Source organism: Temnothorax curvispinosus, unplaced genomic scaffold (genome assembly GCF_003070985.1).
Source record: "Temnothorax curvispinosus isolate PA1 unplaced genomic scaffold, ASM307098v1 QBEX01017208.1, whole genome shotgun sequence".
NCBI classification, from domain to species: domain Eukaryota; kingdom Metazoa; phylum Arthropoda; class Insecta; order Hymenoptera; family Formicidae; genus Temnothorax; species Temnothorax curvispinosus.
This window is the reverse complement of record NW_020226988.1, coordinates 34,204-60,966: the sequence shown is the minus strand read 5'-3', so window position 1 is coordinate 60,966 and position 26,763 is coordinate 34,204. Positions and strand designations below refer to the sequence as shown.

Here is a 26,763-nt window from a genome sequence, read left to right as displayed (position 1 = left end):
AGGGGGATCCCTGACCGTGAATGACGAGGCACTTAATTGCACTTAAATGTACTCAATTGCACCAGGCACTAGGCAGAAGATGCTTGATAGTTTTGGTCCGCCACACGGGCAATTTTAGCACATGCAAGAGTTGCTTTGTCGACGGGCCGCGCACTGCCCAAAGTAAAATCCGAAAAGTTACAGTCCCACGAGAAAAGTATGGACAAGATAAAAAAGGCCAAGATGGCCGTCTGTCCGTGCGGAAGCCGGCACGACGCGCAGTTTTTCGTCACGCAAGTAATAACCCGCTCGGGAACAGTATTCCAAGTCTATGAGGTAACACTCTCCGAACCTAAGGCGATACCGCCAAAAGAAGAGGCACAAAAGCCCAGGAATGGACTAATTTTGCGAAAATCTAGAGAAGCACTCGTAAGCTCGACTTTATTCTAGGCGCCATTCGTACCAACTCCGTGTGCAAACTCAATTGAACCCAAATTCTATTCAATTTTTGTCACCAATCTACTAGACTGTTGCAAATTATCTTCTACTGTCATCAAATTTGTTATCATAGTTTGTTAATAATTTTTGTTATATTCCTAGCATTTTGTCAATAACATTGCTGATCGTATTGTAGTATGTAGTAATTTGACTATCTGTAATATGCACTGCACAGCATCGTTTTTTACTTTATAATCATTATAAGCTGCAACAGCAGATCAGATATTTTATAATACCTATAATTGAGATAAAAAGGAAATAAAAACAAAATTCTTCACTTTTATTTACCTGTATCTTGGATGGCTTATGGCATATACATATGGATCCAGGCAAGCCACAAATTTGCACGCGCATGCTGGTATCATCGTGATACCGGGAGTTAACAATGCCTTATTTCCAAAAGCACCAATCATTGCGAGAACACCATACGGAGTCCACGAGAGAACAAAGAGGAAGCAGATTGTTATTGCAGCCTGTAAAAAGAAATGACATAAGACTTGAATTTTGTTTTAATGTATGCGATTTAATAAAAGTATGTAATTATTGAAAGGGGTACTCAAAAGTTTCCAGAATTATTTTTTAAGTTTTATACCTGTAAGTAGGGAAAAGTGCTGTACCTACCTTGGGTACAGCTGTACGTTAGAACACTCTGTCATAATCGAATAATGTTCGCGTCTGGCGATAGTTTATAGTACTAATTGTTGAGTTATTTGATAATCTCTTTAAATCTATATTTTTTTGTCGTCGCGATTATTTACACGTAAGTTATATCGACTTTTGTATTTTATGACGCGTAAAATAAATTTATTGAGATTTGTACTGTGATTTTTATAATTTTTTATAATAAAGATATAGTCATAAACCAACCCTTATGGAAAAATACACTCAACTTTTGGTGTTAACTGTAATAAAAAAAAAAAAAAAAAAAACCTTAAAAGTTGAGTGTGATTTTGAACCGCCAATGGTTAATTTTTAATTAATGGTTAATCCTTATAATATATATTATCGAAAGCAAATTGAGAACATTCAAATATGGGATTTACTCTCTTTGGGTGTTACTTCCCGCACAGCATGTTATATTTCAGATAGATAGCAGATACATAAAATTTGAAATGTTGCTGTATAGCTGATACGTATAGCAATACGTATAAATCATGTACTAGATATGAAAAAATGATAAAAGATCATTTTTGTAGACCTATTAGAAGTTAGCCCCCCACTTTTAGAATTAACATATTTTCACGGTTGTGCTGAATTGTACTAGGTTTGTGCTATATTGTGCTCGAATATTATAACCATAATATGAAAAATACGAAAGAAAATTTAAAAAAACGAATTTTTAGGTCAGCCCCCCACTTTTCATTTTTTTCAATTTTTTCGATTGTGCTGAGTTGTGCTAAGTTGTGCTAACATTGTGCTAAAATATTATTTTAAAAAAATAATAACAGAGAGTTACGATAAAAAAATAAATTATATCCAAAAATGATTTTTTTATCGTAACTTTTTTTGTTATTATTATTTTTTAATAATATTTTAGCACAATGTTAGCACAACTTAGCACAACTCAGCACAATCAAAAAAATTGAAAAAAACAAAAAGTGGGGGGCTAACTTAAAAATAATTTTTAGGTCAGCCCCCCACTTTTCGTTTTTTTCAATTTTTTTGATTGTGCTGAGTTGTGCTAAGTTGTGCTAACATTGTGCTAAAATATTATTTTAAAAAAATAACAAAAAAGTTACGATATTTTTTTATCTCCCGCAAGGTGCTGTCCTGAGTCCGGTATTGTATTCGTTATACACGCAGGGCCTTTGTGCGGATCTGCCGGAGGGTGTCGAGGCGGTTGAATTTGCGGACGACATCGGGATCTACGTCCGTGGACCAAATCGCGAAAGAAACCGACTCTTGCTCCAATGTGCGATTGACATCATCGCTAACCGTCTCCGTGAGATGGGACTGGATTTAGAGCCGAGAAAGACGGTGCTGGTGGAGTTCAGCAAGAGCGGATACATTGATAGACAGATGTGCATACATATTAACGGATGTGACGTATTCAATTGCTGTGGTGCAAAGTTCCTAGGAATATGGCTCGACAACAAGTTAAGCTTCGACCGCCAGATACAGGAACGCTAATTCCATTATCAGGTATCTCTGTGGAGTATCCAGAGGTATGGAGGTAAATACGTCGCTGATGCTATACAAAAGCCTTGTAAGGTCTATTATCGATTATGGGAGCTTTGTATTTTTCCCTAGAGAGGCCTCCTTACAGTTAAAATTGGAGAGAGCTCAATTTTTGGGCATTCGTACAGCTCTCGGTTATAGAAATTCCACCCCCAACAATGTGATTGTGGCGGAGGCAAAAGTGACTCACCTGAGGGACCGTGCCATGCTGTTGGGTATTAATTTTGTTAACAAGGCGATTGCTCACAACAACAACGGATTGTGCGACAAGATACATCATCTTCTAGAGGGAGAGAATTTCAAACGATATAGACAACCTGCGTATCGTCTTTCTTTGCTGTCGGAAATATGGCGAAAAGTAAGACGTACCAGGCATCTCATTGACTCCGTTGAAAAGTATCCTATTTTCAGCGGTTCCTACAACGCCCAAACGTATAAACCTACTGTAGACATTGATATTGGTGCTGCGAGAAAGCGAGAAAAGATTTCTGACCTGTCACTTATTCAAAAGATTATTGATAAACATTATTTAGGTTCGGACCCAGATATTTTATTCACGGATGGATCATATAACGAGTCAGCACGTTCTACAGGAGCAAGTATTGTTATCTGCGATTACGCCGAGGTTTTCAAGATGAGTCTACCCGTCCTCTGTTCCTCTTACACTGCGGAGGCTTTTGCAGTGTCCTCAGCTCTTCGCTTGCTATGGACCCGCAAATACGGGGATAGAAACAAAATAATTATCCTGTCTGATTGCCAAGCTGTTCTTAAATCTATTAGAAATAACCATTTAAATGTACACAAGAACAAGTATGTGACTGAAGCGAGAATATTGATTTATAAGCTGGAAAAACTTTGTGATAAGAAGATCGTACTCGCGTGGATTCCCGCTCACGCGGGAATTCTGGGTAACGAGATCGCTGATGGGTTGACTAAGGAGGCGGCGGAGGAGGAGCCTGACCCCTCCATCACGGTTCCGGTGGGGGATTTACTGGCGCGAGCAAGGAGAGATGTATGAGAGGGAGTCTACGCAGATATCGATCGTACGTGACGCTCAATACAAGGGAACTTTCTATTTTGACACGTTCTATGACCGTGATTCGACCGTGCCGTGGTTTCGGAAGGTTAGAGTTGAAAGATACTTTATCACGTTCATCAATCGTCTAAGAGCTAACCATTATAACCTGGCTTCCCTCAAGAGAAAGAACTACATTTACATTGACAGTGAGAGATGTGAATGCGGCTGTGAATGCGAGGATATCCACCATGTTATTCTGAGATGTAACAAATATGACGAACAAAGAGTTGTTCTGGACGCTGAACTAAGAGAGGTTAATTTCACGGAGGAAATAGACATTTACCGACTCATTCATCCCAATCAAATATACATTAATTGTACAGCAATTACATACAATCGTATGGAAATTCAAATCTATTATAAATAAAAACTTACCTTTGACTCACTATTTAATTTAAATTATTTTTTACTATATAATTTAAATGTGTTTATTATTCTACACTCAGATAACAACTACGATTACGTGACTGAAAAACTGTCTGTTTAATAATTTTTTGAGGTTAATGGCGCTACTACGGTACGCCTTTTCTTATTACATTTTGTTAAATATGTATCAACTACTAGCCCAGTAAAATGACAAAATTTGGAGAAAATAATACTGATGATCACTGGGCTGAAACTTTGTTAACAGGCTTTTAGGGTACTATTTAACATATTAAAAGTCCCCATGTGTAGACGCTAGGGGGAGGGTAAAAAAGATCCAAAAAACCAGTTTTTCGCAAATAACTCGGGAAATATCAACTTTACGGAAATTTATGTGAATATAAAAATTGTAGCTCACAAAATTCCGCACAATTTCGTTTTTTATTCAAGTCTGTACGACCAAATGGATCAATGATAACATTTTTTTTAACACTCGGCGAATTTGGACCGTAGAGAAATGAATAAAAAATGAAATTGTTCATAATTAGATTCTTTACAACTTTTATTTAAAAATTCTATCTTTGCTCCATTTGGTCGTACAAACTTGAATAAAAAACGAAATTGTGCGGAATTTTGTAAGCTACTTTTATATCTACATAAATTTCCGTAAAGTTGATATTTTCCAAGTTATTTGCAAAAAACTGGTTTTTTGGACCTTTTGGACCCTCCCCTGCCCGCAACGTAGCGTCTATACATGGGGACTTTTAATATGTTAAATAGTACCCTAAAACAAGCCTGTTTACAAAGTTTCAGCTCAGTCAGTATTATTTTCTCCAAATCGATAAATTTCGAGTCATTTTACTGGGCTATACGTGTTTGATACATTCATACATTATAATTACATATATTATATATAATATATATTATATATAATATGCACAGTATACTTGCTATGTATTATATGCGTATTGAGACTTGAATATTTCATACCATTAATTACGTATTTAACACGTTATATTTTATACGAAATAAAATGCAATGAAAGGTGCTGTACGGCTTTCATTTGAGGGTTTATATTTTTAGGGTTTATACCGTCAATTTTAAGGATTAACCATTAATTAAAGGTTAATCACTATTTTTGATGGTTAACCATTATTTGAAGGTCCGAAATCACACTCAACTTTAATGTTTTTTTTGGTGTTTTTTTTACGGTTAACACCAAAAGTTGAGTGTATTTTTCCATAAGGAGCTGGATCTCTGATATCTGTTGTAAATGCAGTTTTAGGAACTAAACCGACGAAAGTATCTCACTGAGAGAAGCAACAAAAATATATAATGTAAAATTTTATTGTTCGTTAAAAGATGCTTAAATTTTTGCTTTTTTGTTTTATTTTATTAATAAATATTTTATTAGAGAGAAAAATAAAAACGGTTAAGAAAAATACACAGATTACTTATAAAATTTATGAACGGTTGTTTTTATTTGTAACGATAATAATTTATCGTTAAATTTGATTTCATTTTCAGTTTAATAATTCTTTTTTAATAGTTTTTTTTATATTAAAATATACGTATAAGGGAAGATGTTGTACCTGTTGTACCTCGAAACACTTTTAAGTTTTTGATTTTTCTGAGCCACAGTTTTAATTTAAAAATTTTGAAAAAAATATATTATTAAAGTACATATGGGACGTTCCATGTCAACCGGGACAGGGCCGTCTCCAAAATTCTATTGAATCGATTAAAATGGTTAAGGGCTTAAAATCTTTGTTTTTGTGTGCTTTATCAAATACAGTGTGGTACTTTTGAAAATTCAATATGGCGGTTAAAATATGGTGCTTCATATGAGTTAAAAACACAAATCATATGATTAAATTGTTGTTTTTAATGGAAAAAAGAGGATACATAGCTTGTGAGTAGATAGCACTAAGATTTGGATGTCTCTCAAAAAAATAAAAATGGTGAATCCAATATGGCGGACAAAAAAACAAAATTTTTACCAAAATTTATGAAACTCAGTATTTGGGGGTTTTTGAGGTCGCTGATTACGAATCCGTTCATGATTTTTAAAATTCAAAATGACGGATCTAATATGGCGGACAAATTTTTCTTAAATTCATCAGATTCACTTGAAACTCGTTACTCGGGGGTTTTTGGGGTCGCTGATTACGAAATTAAAGTTAGTTTAGAAAATTTCAAAATGGTGGATCTAATATAACGGACTGATTTTTTTAAAATTCATCGAATTCACTTGAAACACGTTACTCGGGGGTTTTTAGGGTCGCTGATTACGAAATTGAAGTCGGTTTAGAGAAATTCAAAATGGCGGATCCTATATATCCAACAAAGGCAAGATGTAATGCATAATCCAGCAAGCAAAGGCAAGATGTAATTGACAATCCAGCCAGCAAAGGCAAGATGTAATGCATAATCCAGCCAGCAAAGGCAAGATGTAATCGACAATCCAGCCAGCAAAAGCAAGATGTAATCGACAATCCAGCCAGCAAAGGCAAGATGTAATAATCCAACCAATGAAGGCAAGATGTAATGCTTAATCAGTCCGCCATATTGGATCCGCCATTTTAAATTTTTCTAAACTGACTTCAATTTTGCAATCAGCGACCCCAAAAACCCCCGAGTAACGAGTTTCAAGTAAATCTGATGAATTTAAGAAAAATTCGTCCGCCATATTAAATCCGCCATTTTGAATTTTAAAAAATCATGAACGGCTTCGTAATCAGCGACCTAAAAAACCCCCAAATATTGAGTTTCATAAATTTTGGTAAAAGTTTTGGTTTTTTGTCCGCCATATTGAATCCGCTATTTTTTTGAGAGATATCCAAATCTTAGTGCTATCTACTCACAAGCTATGTATCCTCTTTTTTCTATTAAAAACAACAATTTAATCATATGATTTGTGTTTTTAACTCATATGAAGCGCCATATTTTGACCGCCATATTGAATTTTCAAAAGTACCACACTGTATTTGATAAAGCACACAAAAACAAAGATTTTAAGCCCTTAACCATTTTAATCGGTTCAATAGAATTTTGGAGACGGCCCTGTCTCGGTTGACATGGAACGTCCCATATATATATATTTTAGTATAAAAAAACCTAAATTTTTATTACCATCCTGTAAGAGAATACAGAAATTTTTTTTAAATTGGAAATTTTATTTTAAGGTACAGCAGCTTGATGAACCTTAGAACACTTCTTTTTGTACCTTGAAACACCTATAAAAAATTTTAATTTTTAATAGGTTTAAAAAAAAAGTAAATCTTTTCGAAGAAATATAATATTTTATTAAATTTAGTTACATCTTGGACAATTATTAAACTGAAAATGACAGTCAAATCTAACAAGATAAATCATTATCGTCATAAATAAAAACAACCATTCATAAATTTCATAAGTAATCTTGCATGTTTTTCTTAACTGCTTTTATTTTTCTTTCTAATAAAATATTCTTATTAATAAAATATTTATTAATAAATAAAACAGAAAGACAAAAATAAAAATAAAATAAAATAATATCAACGTTTAATTCTAATAAATTATTTAAGCATATTTTAACGAACAATAAAATACATTATGAAACGTTTCACGTCAACCGGGCCACCACTGCGTCCAAAAATTGCTGTAATGGAATGAGACGTGTGACGGCTCAAAATGTTCGTTAGAACAACGCTTTTCAAAAGCCATGTGCCTTTCCGAAAAATCCAATATGGCGCTGACAATCTGCTGACATGGTCCCTGATTGTACGAAATCTTTGATTTACGTGCCAAAACTACCTGGAATGGCTCCAAAATTACTATTGAGCAGTTTTCACAAGGCCGGTGAACATTAATCCGTACTTAAATTTTCGAAACTTTATGGCGGATCCAATATGGCGACTACATATCTTAATCCACTGTTTATCACAATATGTCCTTTTCCACCGTGAAGATTACTCAAAATGAGGTTCGTAAGGTCAATGAATATGATCTTGGACTCGGGGGGTATGCGTAATACAAGATGGCGAATCCAATATGCCAGCAAAAACACCTGCAGTTCCGTTATAAGGTCAACTAAAGCGGAAGAAAACTCAAAATAGCTCGAAGTCGACCACGTGTGTAGCGATGACGTCAATGTCCATGAGTTTGTAGCCAGAATATGGAACACCAAATTCTATTGAAGCACTTTTAGAACTATTACTATTCAGTATCAAAATTTTACATTGAGCACAGTTGAGTCTTCTTTGTGAGATTATACAGCACTTTAGGATATTCGAATTCCTGCCTTTCCAGTCGCTAGGTGATTATCCATTACAACAAACAATTTTTCATCAGTCGTTTTCACGACTGTTTGCGACGAACTGTTGGTGTTCCCTATTGTGGCTACAAACTCATAGTCATTGACGTCATCACTTCACACGTGGTCGATTTCGAGCTATTTTGAGTTTTCTTCCGCTTTTATAGATGAGCTTATAACGAAACTGCAGGTGTTTTCGCTGGCATATTGGATTCGCCATCTTTTATTACGGATACCTCTGGACTCCAAAATCATATTCATTGACCTTACGAACCTTCAGATAAAGAATTAAAAGGAATTTTGAGTAATCTTCACAGTAAAAAAAGACTTATTGTGAGTTAAATGGTGGATTGAAATATATAGTCGCCATATTCAATCCGCCATATAAAGTTTCGAGAATTTAGGTACGGATTAATGTTTACCGGCCTTGAAAACTGCCCAATAGTGATTTTGAAGCCATTCCAGGTGGTTTTGGCACGTGGATCAAAGATTTCGTACGATCAGGGACCATGTCAGCAGATTGTCAATGCCATATTGGCACCGCCATATTAGATTTATCGGAAAGGCTACATGGCTTTTGAAAGACGCTGTCCTAACAAACATTTTGAACCGTCATACGTTTCATTCCATTGCGGCAATTTTTAGACGCAGTAGTGGCCCGGTTGACTTGGAACGTCTCTTATATATTTTTGTTGCTTCTCTCAGTGAGATACTTTTGTCATTTCAGTTTCTAAAACAGCATTTACAACAGATATCAGAGCTTCCAGCATCCGGCCTTGGCCTTTTTATTCCACGTTTACTTACATGGCATGGTAGCTATAATACAAACAAATAGCTTCCAATTACTCTACCTGTCAGTAAAAATGGAAAAAATTGTAGTTAAACAAATAACTAAAAATCCCAGATAGCCAAGCGTGATAGAGCATATTGAGCAAACTAATGCATTGCATGTGTTTTTATATATTTGCTGTAAATTTGCTGACATTGAAATAGAACACGTTACAAATACAGCTACATGACTGCTTATACATGCAATCAGTTGACGCAATTTCAAGAGCAAACGTTTCGCAATATTAGCACGTTATGTTGTCTGCAACATCTCAGCATCATGACAGCAATAAATGATTCATCGTTCTATCTTAAGCATCATGATGCAAACATGACGGCAACAACACACATATATAGTAATTTTCATCCATTATTGTGTATATGTCATCCAGTTATGAAGTTTTTTAATTGTATCTCGTTGCTAACGAAGTGTTGACAATATTATGAAATTGTCACAAATCTCTCACAAATTGATGCTGTCACTTTGCAATCAATTTGCTGTTAATAGAAATATAATTCATATGAGTTCAACCCGACAAGCATACCTAATGCTGTCTCACCTTGTTCCAAGTTTGTCAAAATTAGTTGCATTAACGACAAGTTGCTTGTTGGCAACATGGAATCAAACTCACAGCATTTGGCTATTTGGGATTATATAAAGATAACAATCAGCTAATATACTTTTAAAATAGCGTTCCAAGGTACATCAACCGTCATGTTCCAAGGTACATACCCAGATAGCACAAATGATCGTTATATGAGCTCAAAAAGGATTTCACGAATCCTGTTTGAGTTCATAATAATCATCTGTGCTATCTGGGTAGAAATCAATTTCTAATAAAAAATTAATTAACAGCTAATAGGTTATAAATGAGGTTATAAATAATTTAATTACTACATTATTCTACATATTTGACACATTCTTACTAGCCTTGGCTGATAACTATATCTTTATTATAAAAAATTACAAAAATCACAGTACAAATGTCAATAAATTTACTTTACGCGTCATAAAATACAAAAGTCGATATAACTTACGTGTAAATAATCGCAACGACACAAACTACAGATTTAAAGAAATTATCAAATAACTCAACAATTAATACTATAAACTATCACCAGATGCGAACACTATTCGATTATGACAGTGTTCCAACGTACAGCTGTACACCTTCCCCTATATGTACTTTAATAATATATTTTTTTCAAAATTTTTAAATTAAAACTATGGCTCAGAAAAATCAAAAACTTAAAAGTGTTCCAAGGTGTACCCAAGCACCTTCCCCTACACTTTAAATATTTTTAAAGTAATTTTTGAAGCTTTTGAATATCCCTTCGTATTTGTGATCAAAATATAATTAATTCTTTGTCTCGTTAAATTTCATATTTTATATAGATATTTTATTTTACTCAAACAACGCTGCTATTTTACAAAATTAAGTTTTCCTCCTATATACATGCTGCTTTTTCATCCTATATACATATTTGTGTGTTTTAATTGGATATTCTTATACCGGGTGTCCTAAAGCCCTGGAATGGTCAAAAAACTCGAAAATAAAACATTTTTAAGAAAAATGTTTCAAATAAAAGCTATAGGCTCTTAAGTGGCATATTAAGTAGCAATGTTATTGCAGAGTTAGTGTTAAGGTCATATAAAAATCACTTCAAAATTTTTAAATAAAAACCTCCATTTTTAATTGCATATTCTTGTAGCTTACGTTATAAAAGCTTTTCAAAACACTATAATAAAGTTCCATTCCATTAAGTATTTTCCGAATTATGACTGTTATGAGTTTGTAAGGTACAGTATCGCCAGCATTAGTATTGTGAACCACAGGGAAGTTGCTGGTCGGATTTTGCGCATCGTGTGCATCGTTCAACGTCTAATGGCTTCTGCACACGGGACGCAGAAACGCTTATCGCGCGGCAAGTAGCAGAAAAATATGACACGGTAACCAATCAAAGTTGGATCAAATTTAATTTTTTCCGCGCGACGGAAAATTTGGCTGGCTATGACGCCAACTTTCACCGCGCGGCAAGCGTTACCGTGTCCCGTGTACAAGAGCCTGAACAGACGAGCGACTTTGTTGCGCGACAGAGAAGTTTGTACAATATCTATACAGGTATGTACTATAACGTTTCTATGTAGCGCGATAAAGTCACCCGTCTATGCGGATTTGTCGCGCTTCTCTGTGCGACCAGGTGTGACAAAGTCACTCGTCTGTTTCGGCCCTAATATACAATTTCTTAATTCATGGATGAATTATACGGTATCAATAACACCGGAAAATCTGCAAAATGTTCTAAACAATTTTTACGAATATTTGACACATTGTCAAACTATTTATGGCCATCAATTCAAACATCTAATAGATTTAAAAAATATTGACACGACGGAGGAGTTTTAGAATCGTTTAAATACCGCGGGAGTGACAAATTGTACACACAGAGAAAATTTTCTCTTAGAATTTACCTTAAAAATCATGGCAGTTGTGGGACAACATGTACTACGAAGAATTTTATGCAAGCTATTCTGATTTAAAAAATGAACCAAAAATGATAGGATGTTCCGCCAATATTAGATTAACAATAATAAGAGGTTTTATTTCGACTCAATTGGCTATATACAGTTGAACAAAAACGTTACGACATTTCGATCCTTGGTTCGGATCCTTATCAAGCAATCTACAAAGCAATTTGGTTAACGGACATAATTAAAGTCATATTTTAAAATAACCGAACAACGATAAAAGCTGTGTAATACCTACTATTATATAAGAACCATCACTTTCACAATAATAAACTCATGAAGATTTTTGCCGAAAAAATTATAAGTGTAAGATGTGGAATGGTCATAGTATTGACTTGGATTAATGCAGTATAAATGTGCACTTTACAGCCTTATGTGTTATACGAAGGAGCGTACGTGTTGTCGAGGCGACCATGGTAAAGCGACTAACAACGAAACGGCGGGCGGTACATTAATAAATAAATTGAAGAACATCAAAAGATTGTTAACATATATAAATAGTGGTCAAACGAGAAAACAAATTAAACAATCACAATAACATTATCATATATGAGATTCAAATTGTCAAAGTCCTTTTGGAGATTTATTGTATCCGTCTGTTTTTTTATGAAAAAAACCTCCGCTATTTCACGCTTTCTGGTGTTCTTCTCTTTATGTAGTATGTCAATATTGGACCAGTTAAATTCGTGACTATATGTAACTCTGTGCTTACTGACCACAGAGTGATTACTCTCGTCTTTTTTAATGTCAAAATCGTATATAGGACATTGTCGTATATAGGATGCGTTACAATCATCACAGTTAATCCTATACACCCGTTTTTAGATACTATGGTCATTAGGGATGGAGACCGGTTATTAGGACAGACCGGGACGAGTACGATTTCCGAAGCGCCCAGATTTGACTGTGGTTTCTGGTAGTATTTTTTACGCTGAACAAAAAATTACATAGGTCTTATAGGGCTAACTGCTCTAGTTTTCGAGATATGCAATATTAGTTTAAAAAAATAATTATTCAATTTACACCCTTATAATGTATCACTTGAATTTTAATGAATATAAGTATGTATTAAATCTTTAAAAGTATTTAACTGTTTAAAGCGCGTCACTAACCTACATAGGTTCACAGCAGACTATGTGTTAGAAAGCATAAATATAAAATACGATAATATATTATATCTAATAATTAAAAAAAGTAACGCGTGCAATAAATAACTATTATATTTCATAAAATAATTAAGTTTTATATTACTATGTATATACAACTGTACAATAATATACCTTGTTTCGCCCTATAGGCAAAGAGTTTAGTGTTAGAAAGTATAAATATAAAATACGATAATATATTATATCTAATAATAATTTAAAAAAGTAAAGATTTATATTATATTTATTTTGAGCTTTAATAGTGCATATCTCGAAAACTAGAACAGTTAGCCCTATAAGACCTGTATAATTTTTTGTTCAGCGTAAGAAATACTACCAGAAACCACAGTCAAATCTGGGCGCCTCGAAAATCGTATTATCCCCGACAGACCAAACGTCATGTACAAACACGCATGAAGGAACATTGACATACTACATAAAGAGAAGAACACCAGAAAGCGTGAAATAGCGGAGGCATTTTTCATAAAAAAAAACAGACGGATACAATAAATCTCTAAAAAGACTTTGTTTCGTGCTCTGCCGAGGTGCCCTCGGGATACGAATGAATGCCGGGACCACCCTGACCAGGGCGCGAAGCAAGAGAGTTAGCGAGGAATGGGTTTAGAAAACGCACGCCCTTTAGTTGTTTGACAAGCACAATTTATTTGACAATCTTATACACAGTTGTCGCTCTCTTGTGCACCCGAGCGGGCTGAGCCTTCGCGGAAATGTCGGGCGGAAATCTTGAGTCGCTTGATCTCTCTGCTTGGCTCGCGAAACGGAGATCTTGAAGAACGATGAATGACCGCCCTCGCGATCGGAGATCTTGCACGCGACCGACGAATATCTTGCTCGCGAGGCAGATGAGCGACCGCGAATACGGAGACCGCCGGGAGAGGCTCAGGCTCACTTTGGGTACTCCGCGGGGACGAAATAGCGGACACGAATTTTTCACTAAATCACAGAGATACGAGGCGCGGTAGAGCCGCGTTCACAATGTACGGCGCGGCACGACAAGATGGCCGCGAGCGGGGTCGATATCGGGATCGAACTCCCGGCGTTGATTTTATCAAAACAGCTCGGCTGAGCTTACGCGCGATTCTTGCGATGCTTGAAGAAGCTCTCGCGAAAACCGGGTTCGACTCGTGTGACGTCCTTGCCGTCGACACGAGTCTCTCTCGCAGGATCACGCTACCGCACGCGGTGATCACGTGATCCGTCTGTGTGCGTCGTCCCGTCATATTACGGGCGACGAAAACTCGGGAAAAGAGATGTTTCGCGCAACGACCAATCGAACGGGTGAAGATCGCGACGAAACTTGTGCGCCCGATGCAAACCTTTGCACGGATGCACTGAGCGCACCCAATTTTCCGGAATTCGCGCACAGACCAATCGACCGAGTGCGCGCGCGACGAAAACCGGCTCACTCTCCGTTCACGTGAACGGAAAAGCGATCTGAGATGTTTCACGCGGCGACCAATCAAGCGGGTGCGGCTCGCAATGAAACTCTACAGACTTCGCGCAATTACTTTCGGCACTCCCGATGATATAATTGCCACGAACGGCCGGCTCAACTTTTTCCTTAGCGAGGCAGAAACAGAAGAGAGCGCGGATCGACATCGATCATCCCTCGTCCCTCGGCGGGGGTCGTTGCCTCAAGAAGGACGAATCATATCGATCCACGATGTATTAAGGAGACAAATCACATCGATCCGCGATGTGACGCGTTGTGCGGTGTACGCGAATTAAGAAACGCGTGCGCGGTTTACAATTGCAGGTCGGAACGGTAGGCGCGACAACCGGGTGATCTCGGGCGAATTCGGGTCAAGCCCGAGGGCTGTTTGTGCTCGCGCCAGGGGCGTTCGCTGTCGCGACAGCGCCCTACCGTAACGACTTTACCTTAATCTTAAACAGACTTTGACAATTTGAATCCCATATATGACAATGTTATTGTGATCGTTTAATTTGTTTTCTCGTTCAACCACTATTTATACACATAAAAATTTTTGAAATTTTTTGTAATTATATGTTAGCAACCTTCTGATGTTCTTTAATTTATTTATTAATATACCGTCCGCCGTTTCGTTGTTAGTTGCTTTACGTTGTTCGGTTATTATAAAATATGACTTTAATTATGTCCGTTAACCAACTTGTAGATTGCTTGATAAGGATCGGAACCAAGGATCGAAACGTTGTAACGTTTTTGTTCAACTGTATATAACCAATTGAGTCGAAGTAAAACCTCTTATTATTGTTAAAAAATGAAACTTAATACCGGCAATAATAGCCAAGCGTGCCGTTTTAACGCTCAAATTTATCAAGAGACACGGTAGTGTCTCGCGCCAAGTACACGCAAAGTGAGACCGCACCGTGACTCTTTTACGCGACGCGACGAGTTGCGAGTACCCGAGATTTTGAAATCTCGATAATGACTGAACGGATCGAGTTCTGAGGAGACTCAATCGATAGGTTGGGATTGAATTATATAATAAGTGTTTTTATTTTTTCGCTACGTGCTCTACGAACGGTATAAATTTTTAATTCAGATACGGCGTCGTCCTACCGTTCCTATTTTCGCCACGGCGCTAGTTGCGCGTTACTTTCGTTATTATCCAGCAGGTAAATCAGATCGATATATGTATATGCCTTTGACTTATCGGCCAGGATAGAAAGATATCAAGAGACACGGCAGTGTCTTGTGCCACACGCGAAGCGAGACTTTGTATGTTTACGACGCAATGAGTTGCGAATACCCGAGATTTTGAGATCTTGATAATTATATCAACGATTACGTCACACGGCTGGATCGGCTTTAACATATACATACGTGTGTGCTCAGTGCAGCCAGTGCGTTCTGCGTTCAGCGCGCTCAGTTAACCTAGATAACTTAAAATGGATAGTGACAGATAGTGATAGTGCTATATTGTATTATTGCCGGAAAAGAGGCACATTAAATTTCCCTCACCCAAGGAATAATAACCTCAAGAAAAAAGTGACATATAGTGATCAACATATGTGATGATCATATTGATATGACCGCAAAGAACTAATGTCGAAATTTTTAAGAAAAAAGGTATATATTGACGGCAGAGAGCTATGCTGAGGAGATCTTTAAGAAGGAAGGTGTATCCAAAATCGCACACGTAATACGTAGTATATGCTGTCTTCGAAAAGTTGTAAAAATTAAAGGAAAGTAGAAAGTGATCTGTATCTATATGCATGTGTGACTGACACTAATTTTCTGAAAAATCTATCGTATTTATATGCACGTGTAAAAGGCACTATCGCGTAATAAAGATTTCTCTGAAGTATGTTGATTTATTTTTAACCGACTTCAAAAAAGAAGGTTCTCTATTCGGCGTGTATGTATGTCCACGATTTTCTCTGAAACTACTGGACGGATTTGAATGCGGTTTTCACTGTCCTATAGAGCAAACCTCCAGAAAGATTTCAGTTCATAAAATATCATGTTAGAACATCAGGGTACGAAGCAGTAAAGAAATATGCGATAATAATTACAAGCAACTAACAAATTATTTTTTTTTATATTAATTGAATAAACACTAAAAAAATATAAAATAAAAAAATTCTTAAAAATTCTTTAAAAAAACTATAAAAAGTATGAAATAATACTTTTTAGATTTTCTTTAATTTTTTGAAGTCGGCGCTAAATTAATAATACTTTTAAAAATTTTTTTTAATTTTTTAAGTTGGTACCAAATTAATTTAGTAATTATTAATTTAGTGTCGACTTCAAAAAATTGAAAAAAATTCTTAAAAGTATTATTTCAAACTTTTTCAAGTTTTTTTTAAAGACGGTTTTATTTAAAAAATATTTTTTTGTATTTTAACCACGTTTAACTGCAATAATTAAATTATTAATATTAAACCAATTAATAATTTTTAAAATAAACAATTTACCTGACTAATTATTCATTATTTAAAAAATAAATTATTTTCCACTAATTTATTAATTTTCAAATTAGTAATATATATTTTTGACAAGCTGAGTGGACTGGTTTGGCTCGGAGTGGAGAGGAGTAAGAAAAGGATTTTCGAGGGGAGGTGAAGCAAGGGTGGATGAAGTGGGGTGGTGGAGCCTGTGGAAGAGGATCGGAGGAGGTCGGGAAAGTGGAGGAGAGGTCAAGGATAGTGTGATTGAGGAGCAGTGAGGAGAGAAAGTAAGAGAACACCTGAGAGGTTAAGATGTAAAGCAGGAAGATAAAGGGCCCAGGTTACACGATGAGGGAGCTGAGCGAGTTGACAGCATGGAGTTTCGAGCGAGCGATCGATCGACCTGTCGAGAGACAGAGGAATGGTGGCGCGGCAGGTGCGGAACGGAGCGGGGAGTCTTCGCGACGGGTCGAGGGATCGAGCAATCGAACGTCTGGCTTGGCGGCACGAGGCGGACGCATGAGTAAGGCTCGGCGCACGTGTAGTTGAGCAGAAAGTTGCGGAAGGGATAATAAGACGAGGAGAAAGGTAAGCGGTGATTAGTGAAAGGACAGGTTGCGGAAGGATTAAAGGTAAATGTAGAGGTGAAAGAGACAAGCGTGATAGAACAGAGAGAAAAAGAGGAATGCGGAAGAGAAAGCGGAATAAGGGAGAGGAAAGTAATAACGCACTTGTTACAGATTCCAGGATGGAGCGCGAGGAAAGAACAATAGCAGAGGCGGTCGAAAGGATTGTGGAGGAGAAAGTAAGAAAGATGCTGAGGTCTCCCGAGGGGAAAGAGGACGATAGGAAAAAGAACGAGAGAATGGAGGAGCTGGAGGAGAAAGTAAGGAGCTTGAAGAGAAAGGTAGAAAGAATGGAGCAAAGTGAAGGCAAAAGGAAGAGGAAGGAATACGAGGAGAGTGGGACTGAGAAGAAGAAATGGTGGGCGGGGGTAGGTAAAAGGAACGAAGACGAACTAAGGAAAAGGAATGTAATTTTAAGGGTCGAGAAGGAGAAATGGGGAGGCAAGGAGTCGAATTGGGAGAAAGTGAAGGAGTTATTCGCGGAAAGGCTAAAGGTTAGGGTGACGGTGAGAGAGGTGATTGTGGTGGGGCAGAGAGGAATATGGGTGACCATATTGGTGAAGCTGGGAAACGAAGAAGAGAAGTGGCGGGTGTTGGAGGCGAGAAGAAAGGCAAGGAAAAGCTAGGGGTAAAGATCCATGAGGACAAGTCTGTGGAAAGGAGAGATAGAGAGAGAGAGAGGAGAGAGAGAAGAAAATGGAAGGGAGGATACGCAGGAGTACAGGGAGGTCGGAGGAGGAAGAAATTGCAAGAAGGATGGAGGAGAAACTTCTCATGGCCTCCGATGATGAGGAGAAGGAGGATGGGGGAAAGAGAAACTGGGCTAAATAGGGAAGAGCTGAGACGTGAAAGAGGGAGGCTGAAGGACGGAGATGCGGCAGAAACGGAAAAAGAAGAAGAAGGGTGAAGAGGATTACAGGGAGGGAGGGTAAATATTTGTGAGGTCGGAAATGGCCAGGCATTGGGGAATGAGCATATGTAAGAGGTTTGGGTACGTTCCTTATGGAAAAAACGCCTTGTAAGCCCTACGGGGAAATGCAATAAATACATCATTATTATTTTTGAAAAGTTATTAATTATTTTAACAATAAAGAATTTATTTCTACTAATTACCAATTTGTAAAAAAAATTATTTTATTTTTGCTTAAATATTAATTTTCACGTAACTAGTTCTCTGACAAATGATCAATCTTTTAAGTAATAGGTAATTCTTTTTTGCCTAAATATCAATTTTTATATAATTAGTAATTTTTATGACTAATTACTGATTTGCTAATTCAATAAAAATTTAATTTGTTTTTATTGCTAATTTGTAAATAAATAAAAAATAAAAAATGGAAATTTTTTGCCGATCTCTGCTTAGCACTACAAAATGCATAATATCACTACAAAATTACCTTTTTCAAAAAAAGGTAAAAAAGGCGCCAAGTACACGCAATGTATTTTGTAAATCTAAAAATCTAACCTAAGTGGTAGTAGCTTTATTTCTCCTTAACAAAATTATATCACAAAATTTCTTTTCTACCCCTATTTTATATATAAATTTTTAAAATTTAGTTAATCAGTTCTTGAGTTATAGAAATTTCAGTAAACTTGGTTTCTTTTTTTACAGAAATCGGTAACCCTTTTATTATTAACAATTTTTATTAATTCTATTATATTTCTCAGTCTTTTCTACCCCTATTTCATATATAATTCGTTAAGATTTGGTTGATTAGTTCTGGAGTTATAGAAATTTTGGAAAATTTGGCATATACACACATACACACATCATACATACATACGGACATTTCTTTAATGCAATATTTCGACGTTTTAGAACACTCTGAACATATTGACATTAAAAACTCAAAAAATAATCTTTTCTTTGGTTTCTTCTACCCCTATTTTATATATCTATAATTCTTTTAAATTTGGTTGATTAGAGCCACTTTATAAGCAATCAAAGGTTCATATACGAATTTACGAAAACAAAGCTTTCTCTATGAAGAAGCAAAAATGTATGAAATCTTTAAATTGCGCCAATTACAAAGAGAATATATATATTGCTTTGAAAAATAATTGTTGTGCAACTACTTAAAAAAAAATAAAACTTAAGTGGTACGTATCTTTGTATTCTTATTTAAGTGTTTTTCCATTCCAATCCAAGCTTTAATTCTTTTTAATAAAATTATAATATTACAAAGAATCATTTTAATCACAAAGAATTAAAGAGATAACAGTACAAAATAAAAATATTTTAATTAAAATAAAATAAATAACTTTTTTTTTGTAAAAAAACTTGGCGCTACTTTTTTACTCCCGCCGCATACTTTCCTAAATTATGTTCATTGCTTTTTTATTCATTCAAAAATTTGCTACTTTATTAAATTCAATCAAAATTTTAGTACTTTATTAAATTTCGAGGTCTAGCAACGCCAAGTTTTTTTACAAGAAAAATTTATTTATTTTATTTTTCTGGTCCGTCTGCAAATTCAAACCGTCTCTTTGTCTTTTGATATAAATCATTTCGGATATTAAACGCTTGTTTTGTTGCGGCCCCAAATTATTATTAAGTAATATGATTAATAAATATTATTATTTAAAGATATGTATTAAAGATATGTATTAAATAGAGTATTATAATAATGTATTAAACGCGACGGTGAATGTGTCCGCAAGAGTTACGAAAGCCTATTCAGCAAAACGATGAGTTGCGCGACCGGCCTACATCAATCAAAGCCTCAGCCTTCATCGATCGAGCAACTCAGCAGTAACAAAGGACGAACGAGCCGATAAAAGAGAACAAGAGGAAGAATCGAGAGGGCAATTGGAGTTAGAAGCAGTGACGGACATTTTTTATAAAGAACAATTGTCAGACCGAAGTTATTAAAGTATTATTTTATTCAAGTCAAAAGTGTCGCATATTCCTTCTTGCCTCCCCCGTGGACCAAAATAATCCGAGTGTTCCAAAAAGGGGTACAACAGTTTAAAGACGGTTCTTGGTCTAGTATTTCTACATCCTTCCAATTAAAATTATGATTATATTCCAATCTGTGATCACAGATCAGTTAGCACATAATGACCACTACTATTTCTTTTATATGAGAATCATGTTCTTTAACTCTCGTTTACAGTTGTTTACCCGTCTGACCAACGTAAGATGCCTCATAGTCTCTGCAGTTAATTTTATATACGACTTTCCTATGCGAGAAATTAGGGAGAGCATCTTTATGTACTCTGATACATCCGTTTAATTTATTTAAACTGACATACGAGAGCTTTACTTTCAGATCTCTCGTTATGTTTTTATATTTTTCCGTTAACTTGGGAACATATGGAATCGTGACAATTTTTGACACATGTATTTTCTAATAAATTTGAGCGTTAAAACGGCACGCTTGGCTCTTATTGCCCGCATTAAGTTTAATTTTTTTGACGTAGAACTACGTCTTTCCCGAGGGGGGTGGGGTAACTTCGGGTGCACGACTGCAACGTTTTCTTGCAACGAAAACATGCAACACTAATATTTCTCGAAAAGTATTAAAGGAAAATATACTTTATTATGGTGTTTTTGAAAGCTCTCGATGTGAGCTAAATGTTCCTGCAATTTATTTTGGTGGTTTTTTATAACCGATTTTCTTGACATGGCAATGTATTCAGAATGTTTTAAGGTGTTTCATGCAGTACTTGCAAGTCAAATAGACAACTATTCTTATTAGTGATAAATAAGTATGACTTTTGTCCGTAAAAATCAGCATATAATTAGATTTATTATTTATGACATCTTTAATGTTATACGACCTCTACGTAATTAAAATATTGAGACGAAAGTCACATCTTTTACTAGAGTTGTGAGCCCTGTGAATATATGTGCAACAGCAGCACGGCAACATTTGCAGTCAGCTGAGTCAGCAGGATGTGGACAGAGCAGGCTCTAGAGGAGTATGCACCCTCATTCGCGAAAACTACTCTTTCTCTATTTGCGACCTCTCTAACTTCGCCCATTCGTCGGTAGAACTAGTCGCGATAACTGTGCCATTTCTGAGTCAGAAACTTTTTATTTGTAACCTATACCGCCACACAAGTCAAGACACTCCGGCTTCTTTTTACGAGGATCTCTTCAATTTTGCTCAGCAATATAAGTTCATCATTCAGACTGGTTTAATAAAAAAAACGGATAAAACTAGAGAAATCATCGCCTCCGCCATCGCAGACTCTGACCTTGCCATCTTAAACAACGGAACTCCTACTTTCATTAACTTCTCTTCTAACGTTAATTCGGTCATAGACCTAACTGTGGTCTCACCAAAAGACGGCGATTTGAGAGGTAGCGACCACCTCCCCATCGTCACTCGCATCAACAGCCCAATAACTCCCAAACTTAACTTCTCTTATAAACTCAAGTTCAATAAGTAACTCAAATAAATTCTATTAAGACGCTCATCTCGCTCTTAAATAAAGAAAAGCCCAAAGTGGAGTCCATAGACGCCAATAATACCTCGAAGGCGTACTCTCAATTAATCCACATCATCAAAATCTGCATTGCATCTGCATCTTAGGGAAAAAAGACATCTCTCCCTCGAGCCTTCCGTCCAAACGCAAGAGATTTCCCGTTCCTTGGTAGAACGAAGAATGCAATGCCGTGGTCAACGAGCGTAAAGCTGCAGCGAAGAATTTTAAAAAACATCTCTCTCAAAAATTTACTTAAGTACAAAAGAGCAGTAGCCGTTGCAAGACGCACTCTGAAGAAACAAAAAGCTCAGAGTTGGAAGGAGCTATGTGGTAAATTCAATATCAAGACTCCAATTCAGCAAGTGTGGCACTTTGTCAAATTTTTCAAAAACCATAATCATGCTACCCGCTCTAATAGCGATACCCGTGAAAAAGAAAAGTTGATCCGAGCTGCCATTGCGAAACTTTGTCCGCCACTGTGTCCTCTTAATGATCCCTCTCTTACGGAAATGCTTAATAAGGATTCCGAAAATCCAGAAAGACTCGCTACGTGGTTGGACAACCCGATTTCAATGGAGGAAATCTACACCGCCCTGAATTCTATAAAAAGGAAAAACTCAGCCTCAGGTCTCGATCAGTTAGACCACCACATTCTATTAGCTCTTCCCGAGTTCCTCTGGGAAAAATTTCGCGAAGTTTTCAACAGCTTTCTACAGTCCGGTTCCTTTCCAGAGGATTGGTGTACGTCCCTGGTCATCTTTATACCCAAATCCGGAGGCAGAGGAGTAAGACCCATTTTGCTCCTCTCCTGCATTCTTAAGGTTATGGACAAATGCCTCTATAATCGTCTAAGATGGCACCTCGAACACAACGACCTACTGGCGGACTCCCAACTTGGCTTTAGAAACGCTAGATCATGTATGGACAGCGTGGTCGCCTTAACCAATAATATCAAAGCAGGCTTTCTCAGAGGTGAATACACATTAGCAGCATTCCTGGATATCGACGGAGTCTTCGATAATGTGCTTCCTCATTTGTTGATCAGCGATCTATACAATATTGGAGTTCCGGCTCGCTTCCGCAAGTTCGTTCTTAATTTCATTGGATGCAGACACATCTTCTACATCCAAGATGGCATCAAAGTCGGCCCTCTTCGCCAGAAAGGGCACGCCGCAAGGCTCAATACGCCCGACGCTATTCAACATATATATTAAAGACATTGTTTTGGACTTCCGTTTCCGGTACTGGTGAGAGTGACAGGCGTGTGTGTGAGCGAGGCCAAATCGGGACAGAAAGGAGGTTCAGAGGAGGTTAGAGAAGGCGAGAGCGAGCAAGCGAGGAAGAGTGGAGGTGAGAGAGTGAGGAGGTGAGAGGGAGGAGAAGTAGAGAAACAGGTAAAAAGAGATAAAGAGAAGGAAAGTGGCAAAGCACAGGTGACGGGTGTGGCACGAACGATAGCTGGAGTAGAGGGGCGACGCGACGCTACAAGAGAGCCGAGACGCGGACGGCGGCGCAAAGCCGGGTATAGAGTGTAACGTATATAGAGGGAAAAGTGAGCTAAAAAAACAGGTAAAGATGAGCGGAGAGAAAAAAAGGGATTATAAATAAAGTAAAGGAAAGAGGTAGAAGTGGAAGCATGGGATATTTAGACGATTTATGGAAAAAGAAGAGAGATGAATTAGATAAAAGCGGGGGGGAAGAAATTTTTAAGAGAAGCAATAAGACGATAAGGTCTCCTAAATCAGAAACTGAGATAGGTGTGAAGAAGCTGAGGGAGGTAATTAGTGAAATAAGAGAGGAATTTAGGAACATGATAACAAAGCTAGGGGAGGATTTCAAAGAGCAGGGAAGGAGGATAAGAGATGAGATAGAGGAACTGAGAAAAGAATTCAGGGATCAGGAGAAGAGATGGGGAGAGGAGAGGGAAGAACTAAAAAAGAAGAAGGAAAAAATGGAGGAAAAGTTAAAAAAGTTGGATGAGAAAGTAAAAGAGAGAAAGGAGGAGAAAAAGGGGGAGGTACAAAACGGAAGAGAGGAGGTGGAGGAGAGAATGAGAGCGGTGGAGAGAATGTTAGAAAGAAAGGAAAAAAAGGACAGAAGCAGGAATATTGTTATAAGGGGGTTGGAGGCTTAAAGAAGGTGAAAGGAGGGAGGAGGCAGAAAAGTTATTAGAAAGAATAGGGGTTAAAGCGAAGGCAATAGAGGTAAAGAAAATAGGAAGGGATGCAGAAAGGAGAAGGGAAATGGTATTGCTGAAATTGGAGAACGAAGAACAAAAGTGGGAGGTGATGGAGAAAAAGAAGAATTTGAAAGGTAGAAAGGAAAGAATCACGGAGGATCTGACATGGGAGGAAAGAAGGGTGAACTGGAAATTAAGAGAGATAGCTAGAAGGAGGGAAGGAGGGCGTGGTAATCCATTATCCCATCTCCACCATATGTTTTCTAACCTTATCCTCCCTTTATTAAAACAGGGAGGATAAGGTTAGAAAACATATGGTGGAGATGAGATGATAAAGAGGGAGTATTAAAGGACAACTGTTAAAGGAAATATAAAACGAGAGCGGGAGAGAGAAGAAAGAGGGAAAAGATGTTGGAGGAAGGGGAAAGAGAGGAAATGCGGAGGAAGAAGAGGAGATGAGGATATAGGGGAGGATATAAGAAAAGCAAAGGATGAAGGCAATCTAGAACACGAAGTCGAAGAGGACAAAAAAGGTAAAAAAGAGGAGGAAGAAGAAAACGTAGGAAAAAAGGTCAGAGAGGAGAATAAGGAATATGGGGGGGGGGGAGAGAGAGAGAGAGAGAGAGAGAGAGAGAGAGAGAGAGAGAGAGAGAGAGAGAGAGAGAGACAGAAGGGAAGAGGAGACTTGGAAGTTGGCCTTCTGGAACGTGGCGAGCGTAGCAAACAAGGATAAAGAGTTCTGGGAAGGGATAAAGGAATAGGACGTAGTGAGACATGGTTGGATGATAGGGGATGGGAGAAAATGAAAGAGGAGATTTCAAGCAAATACAGATGGAGAGTGCAGATAGCGACCAGGAAAAGCAAAAAAGGCAGGGCGAGTGGAGGCATGCTATTAAGAATACGGAAAAGGATAGAAGAGGTAAATGAAGAAAGAAGGCTGAAAGAAAAAGAAGGAAAAATTGAATGCAAGATAAGAATAGGAGAAGGGAGAATAGTAAAGATATATATAAATAATGATATAGACAAGAAGCTAAAAGATTTAAAAGATTGGACGGAGGAGGAGGAAAAGGGAGTAAGGACTATAGTCCTATAGGTGGAGACTTTAATGCTAGAACGGGTGAGGAAACAGGATGGGAAAAGAAGGACGAAAGAAGAATAGAAGAAAGAGGGAGAAAATCAAAAGACAAGAAAATAAATAAGGATGGCAGAAAGCTATTGGAATTTATAGAGGAAAGAGGATGGATGATATTAAATGGAAGCATGAAAAGAGATGAAGAAGGTGAATTTACATACACAGAAAGGAGACAGTTATCTATAGATTACGTTATAGAAGAGGAAGAGGTTAGAGAAAAAGTAGAAAGACTGAAAGTAAGAGAAAGAGTAGACTCAGACCAGGGCGGCAGTGTGGTCTAGTCGTAGAGCGCCAGACTTGTAATCTGAGGAACCAAGTTCGAGTCCACTAGAGCCATGTAAACATGGAATGTTTTTCCGAAGCTGCGCCCCTCCGTGCAAGATAAGCTCTTGTGCGGAGCAAACTGGGCTCTGTCTTTCGGAAAGAGACATTTAGCCGTTGGTCCAAAGGGTTAAAGTGAGAGGAGAAAGGGTAGTAGGGTAAAGGTTTGGGTAACGTTCCTTATAAAAACGTTTTGCAAACCCTGCGGGGATAAGCAATAAAGATAGTTTATGACTTTTTTTATTAGTAGACTCAGAGTACTCAGACTATCATCCACTAATAGTCTGTGTGAAAGGTAACCCAAAGGGAAAGCAGAGAAGGAGAGAAGGAGAAAGAATAAGAAGAAGAGGAATATAGAGTGAAAAGAAAAGAACGCAATTTAGAGAGAAACTAGAAATGATAGGAGGAAAAAGAGAGCTACAAGAAGAGATAGAAGAAGGAATATCGAAGATAAGAAAAGTAATAGAGGAGAATGAAAATGAGGATGGGAGAATGGCTAACAAGAACAGAAGAGGGTGGTGGGATGAAGAATGCAGGGAGAGAAAGAAAGAAGTGAGGAGAGAATTAAGAAAATGGAGGAAAGGAAAAGGAGAGGTGGAAAGGTATAGAAAAGGAAGGAGAGAGTACAGAGAAATGTGCAAAAAAAGAAGGAAGAAGAAAGAAGAAAGAGAAAAAGAATAGGATGATACGAGAGATAGGGGAAGCGAGAACGGAAGGAAAGGTATGGGAGTTGATAGGCAGAGTAAGAAAGAGAAGGAGAAGGATAAACGAAGAGATAAAGCTCGAAGGGTGGAAGGAGTACTTTATGGAGTTAATGGATGGGGTGGAGATTAGGGTAGTGAAAGGAGAAGAAAAAAGGGACAGGCAAGAAGAGGAAGAGATAGAACTGGAGGAGGTAAGAAATGTAATAAAGAAATTGAAAACAGGAAAAGCAATAGGCAATAATGGGATACCGAACGAGGCGTGGAAAGGCCTCTAAATTTGGAGGAAAAGAAATGGTGAAATGGATATGGGAAATATGTAAACAGGTATGGAGGGGGGAAGGCTGGCCGGAGCAATGGAAGGAAGGGGAAATAATTCCAATAATAAAAAAAGGAGAAAGGCGAGAGGTGAAGGACTACAGAGGAATAACAATTGTGTCTTCGAGTGAGTCCCGATTGCGCACATTACAAATCGGACACAGCAATATTTCCCGATCGGACACGGTGTCGATTGCACACGGTGCCGATCGGACACGGTGTCGATTGCACACGGTGCCGATCGGACACGGTGTCGATTGCACAC

The 26,763-nt window shown here is 37.3% G+C and overlaps 2 protein-coding genes across 3 annotated transcripts in view; one reads left to right on the top strand and one right to left on the bottom strand.

The window, feature by feature from the left end:
* The window catches only part of LOC112467374 (opsin, ultraviolet-sensitive-like), a 65,217-nt gene that overhangs the window by 34,184 nt on the left and 4,270 nt on the right, over positions 1 to 26,763 (bottom strand). Inside the window, exon 4 of the mRNA XM_025035966.1 lies at positions 766 to 950. Coding sequence (XP_024891734.1) covers positions 766 to 950 — 185 coding nt within the window. The remainder of the gene's footprint in view (positions 1 to 765; positions 951 to 26,763) is intronic.
* LOC112467372 overlaps positions 2,167 to 26,763 on the top strand; it is a 30,692-nt gene continuing 6,095 nt past the window's right edge. For both annotated transcript variants that reach the window (XM_025035962.1, XM_025035963.1), the window contains exon 1: positions 2,167 to 3,986. In XM_025035962.1, the coding sequence (XP_024891730.1) occupies positions 2,645 to 3,673 (1,029 nt within the window). In that variant the 5' untranslated portion in view covers positions 2,167 to 2,644 and the 3' untranslated portion in view covers positions 3,674 to 3,986. The remainder of the gene's footprint in view (positions 3,987 to 26,763) is intronic.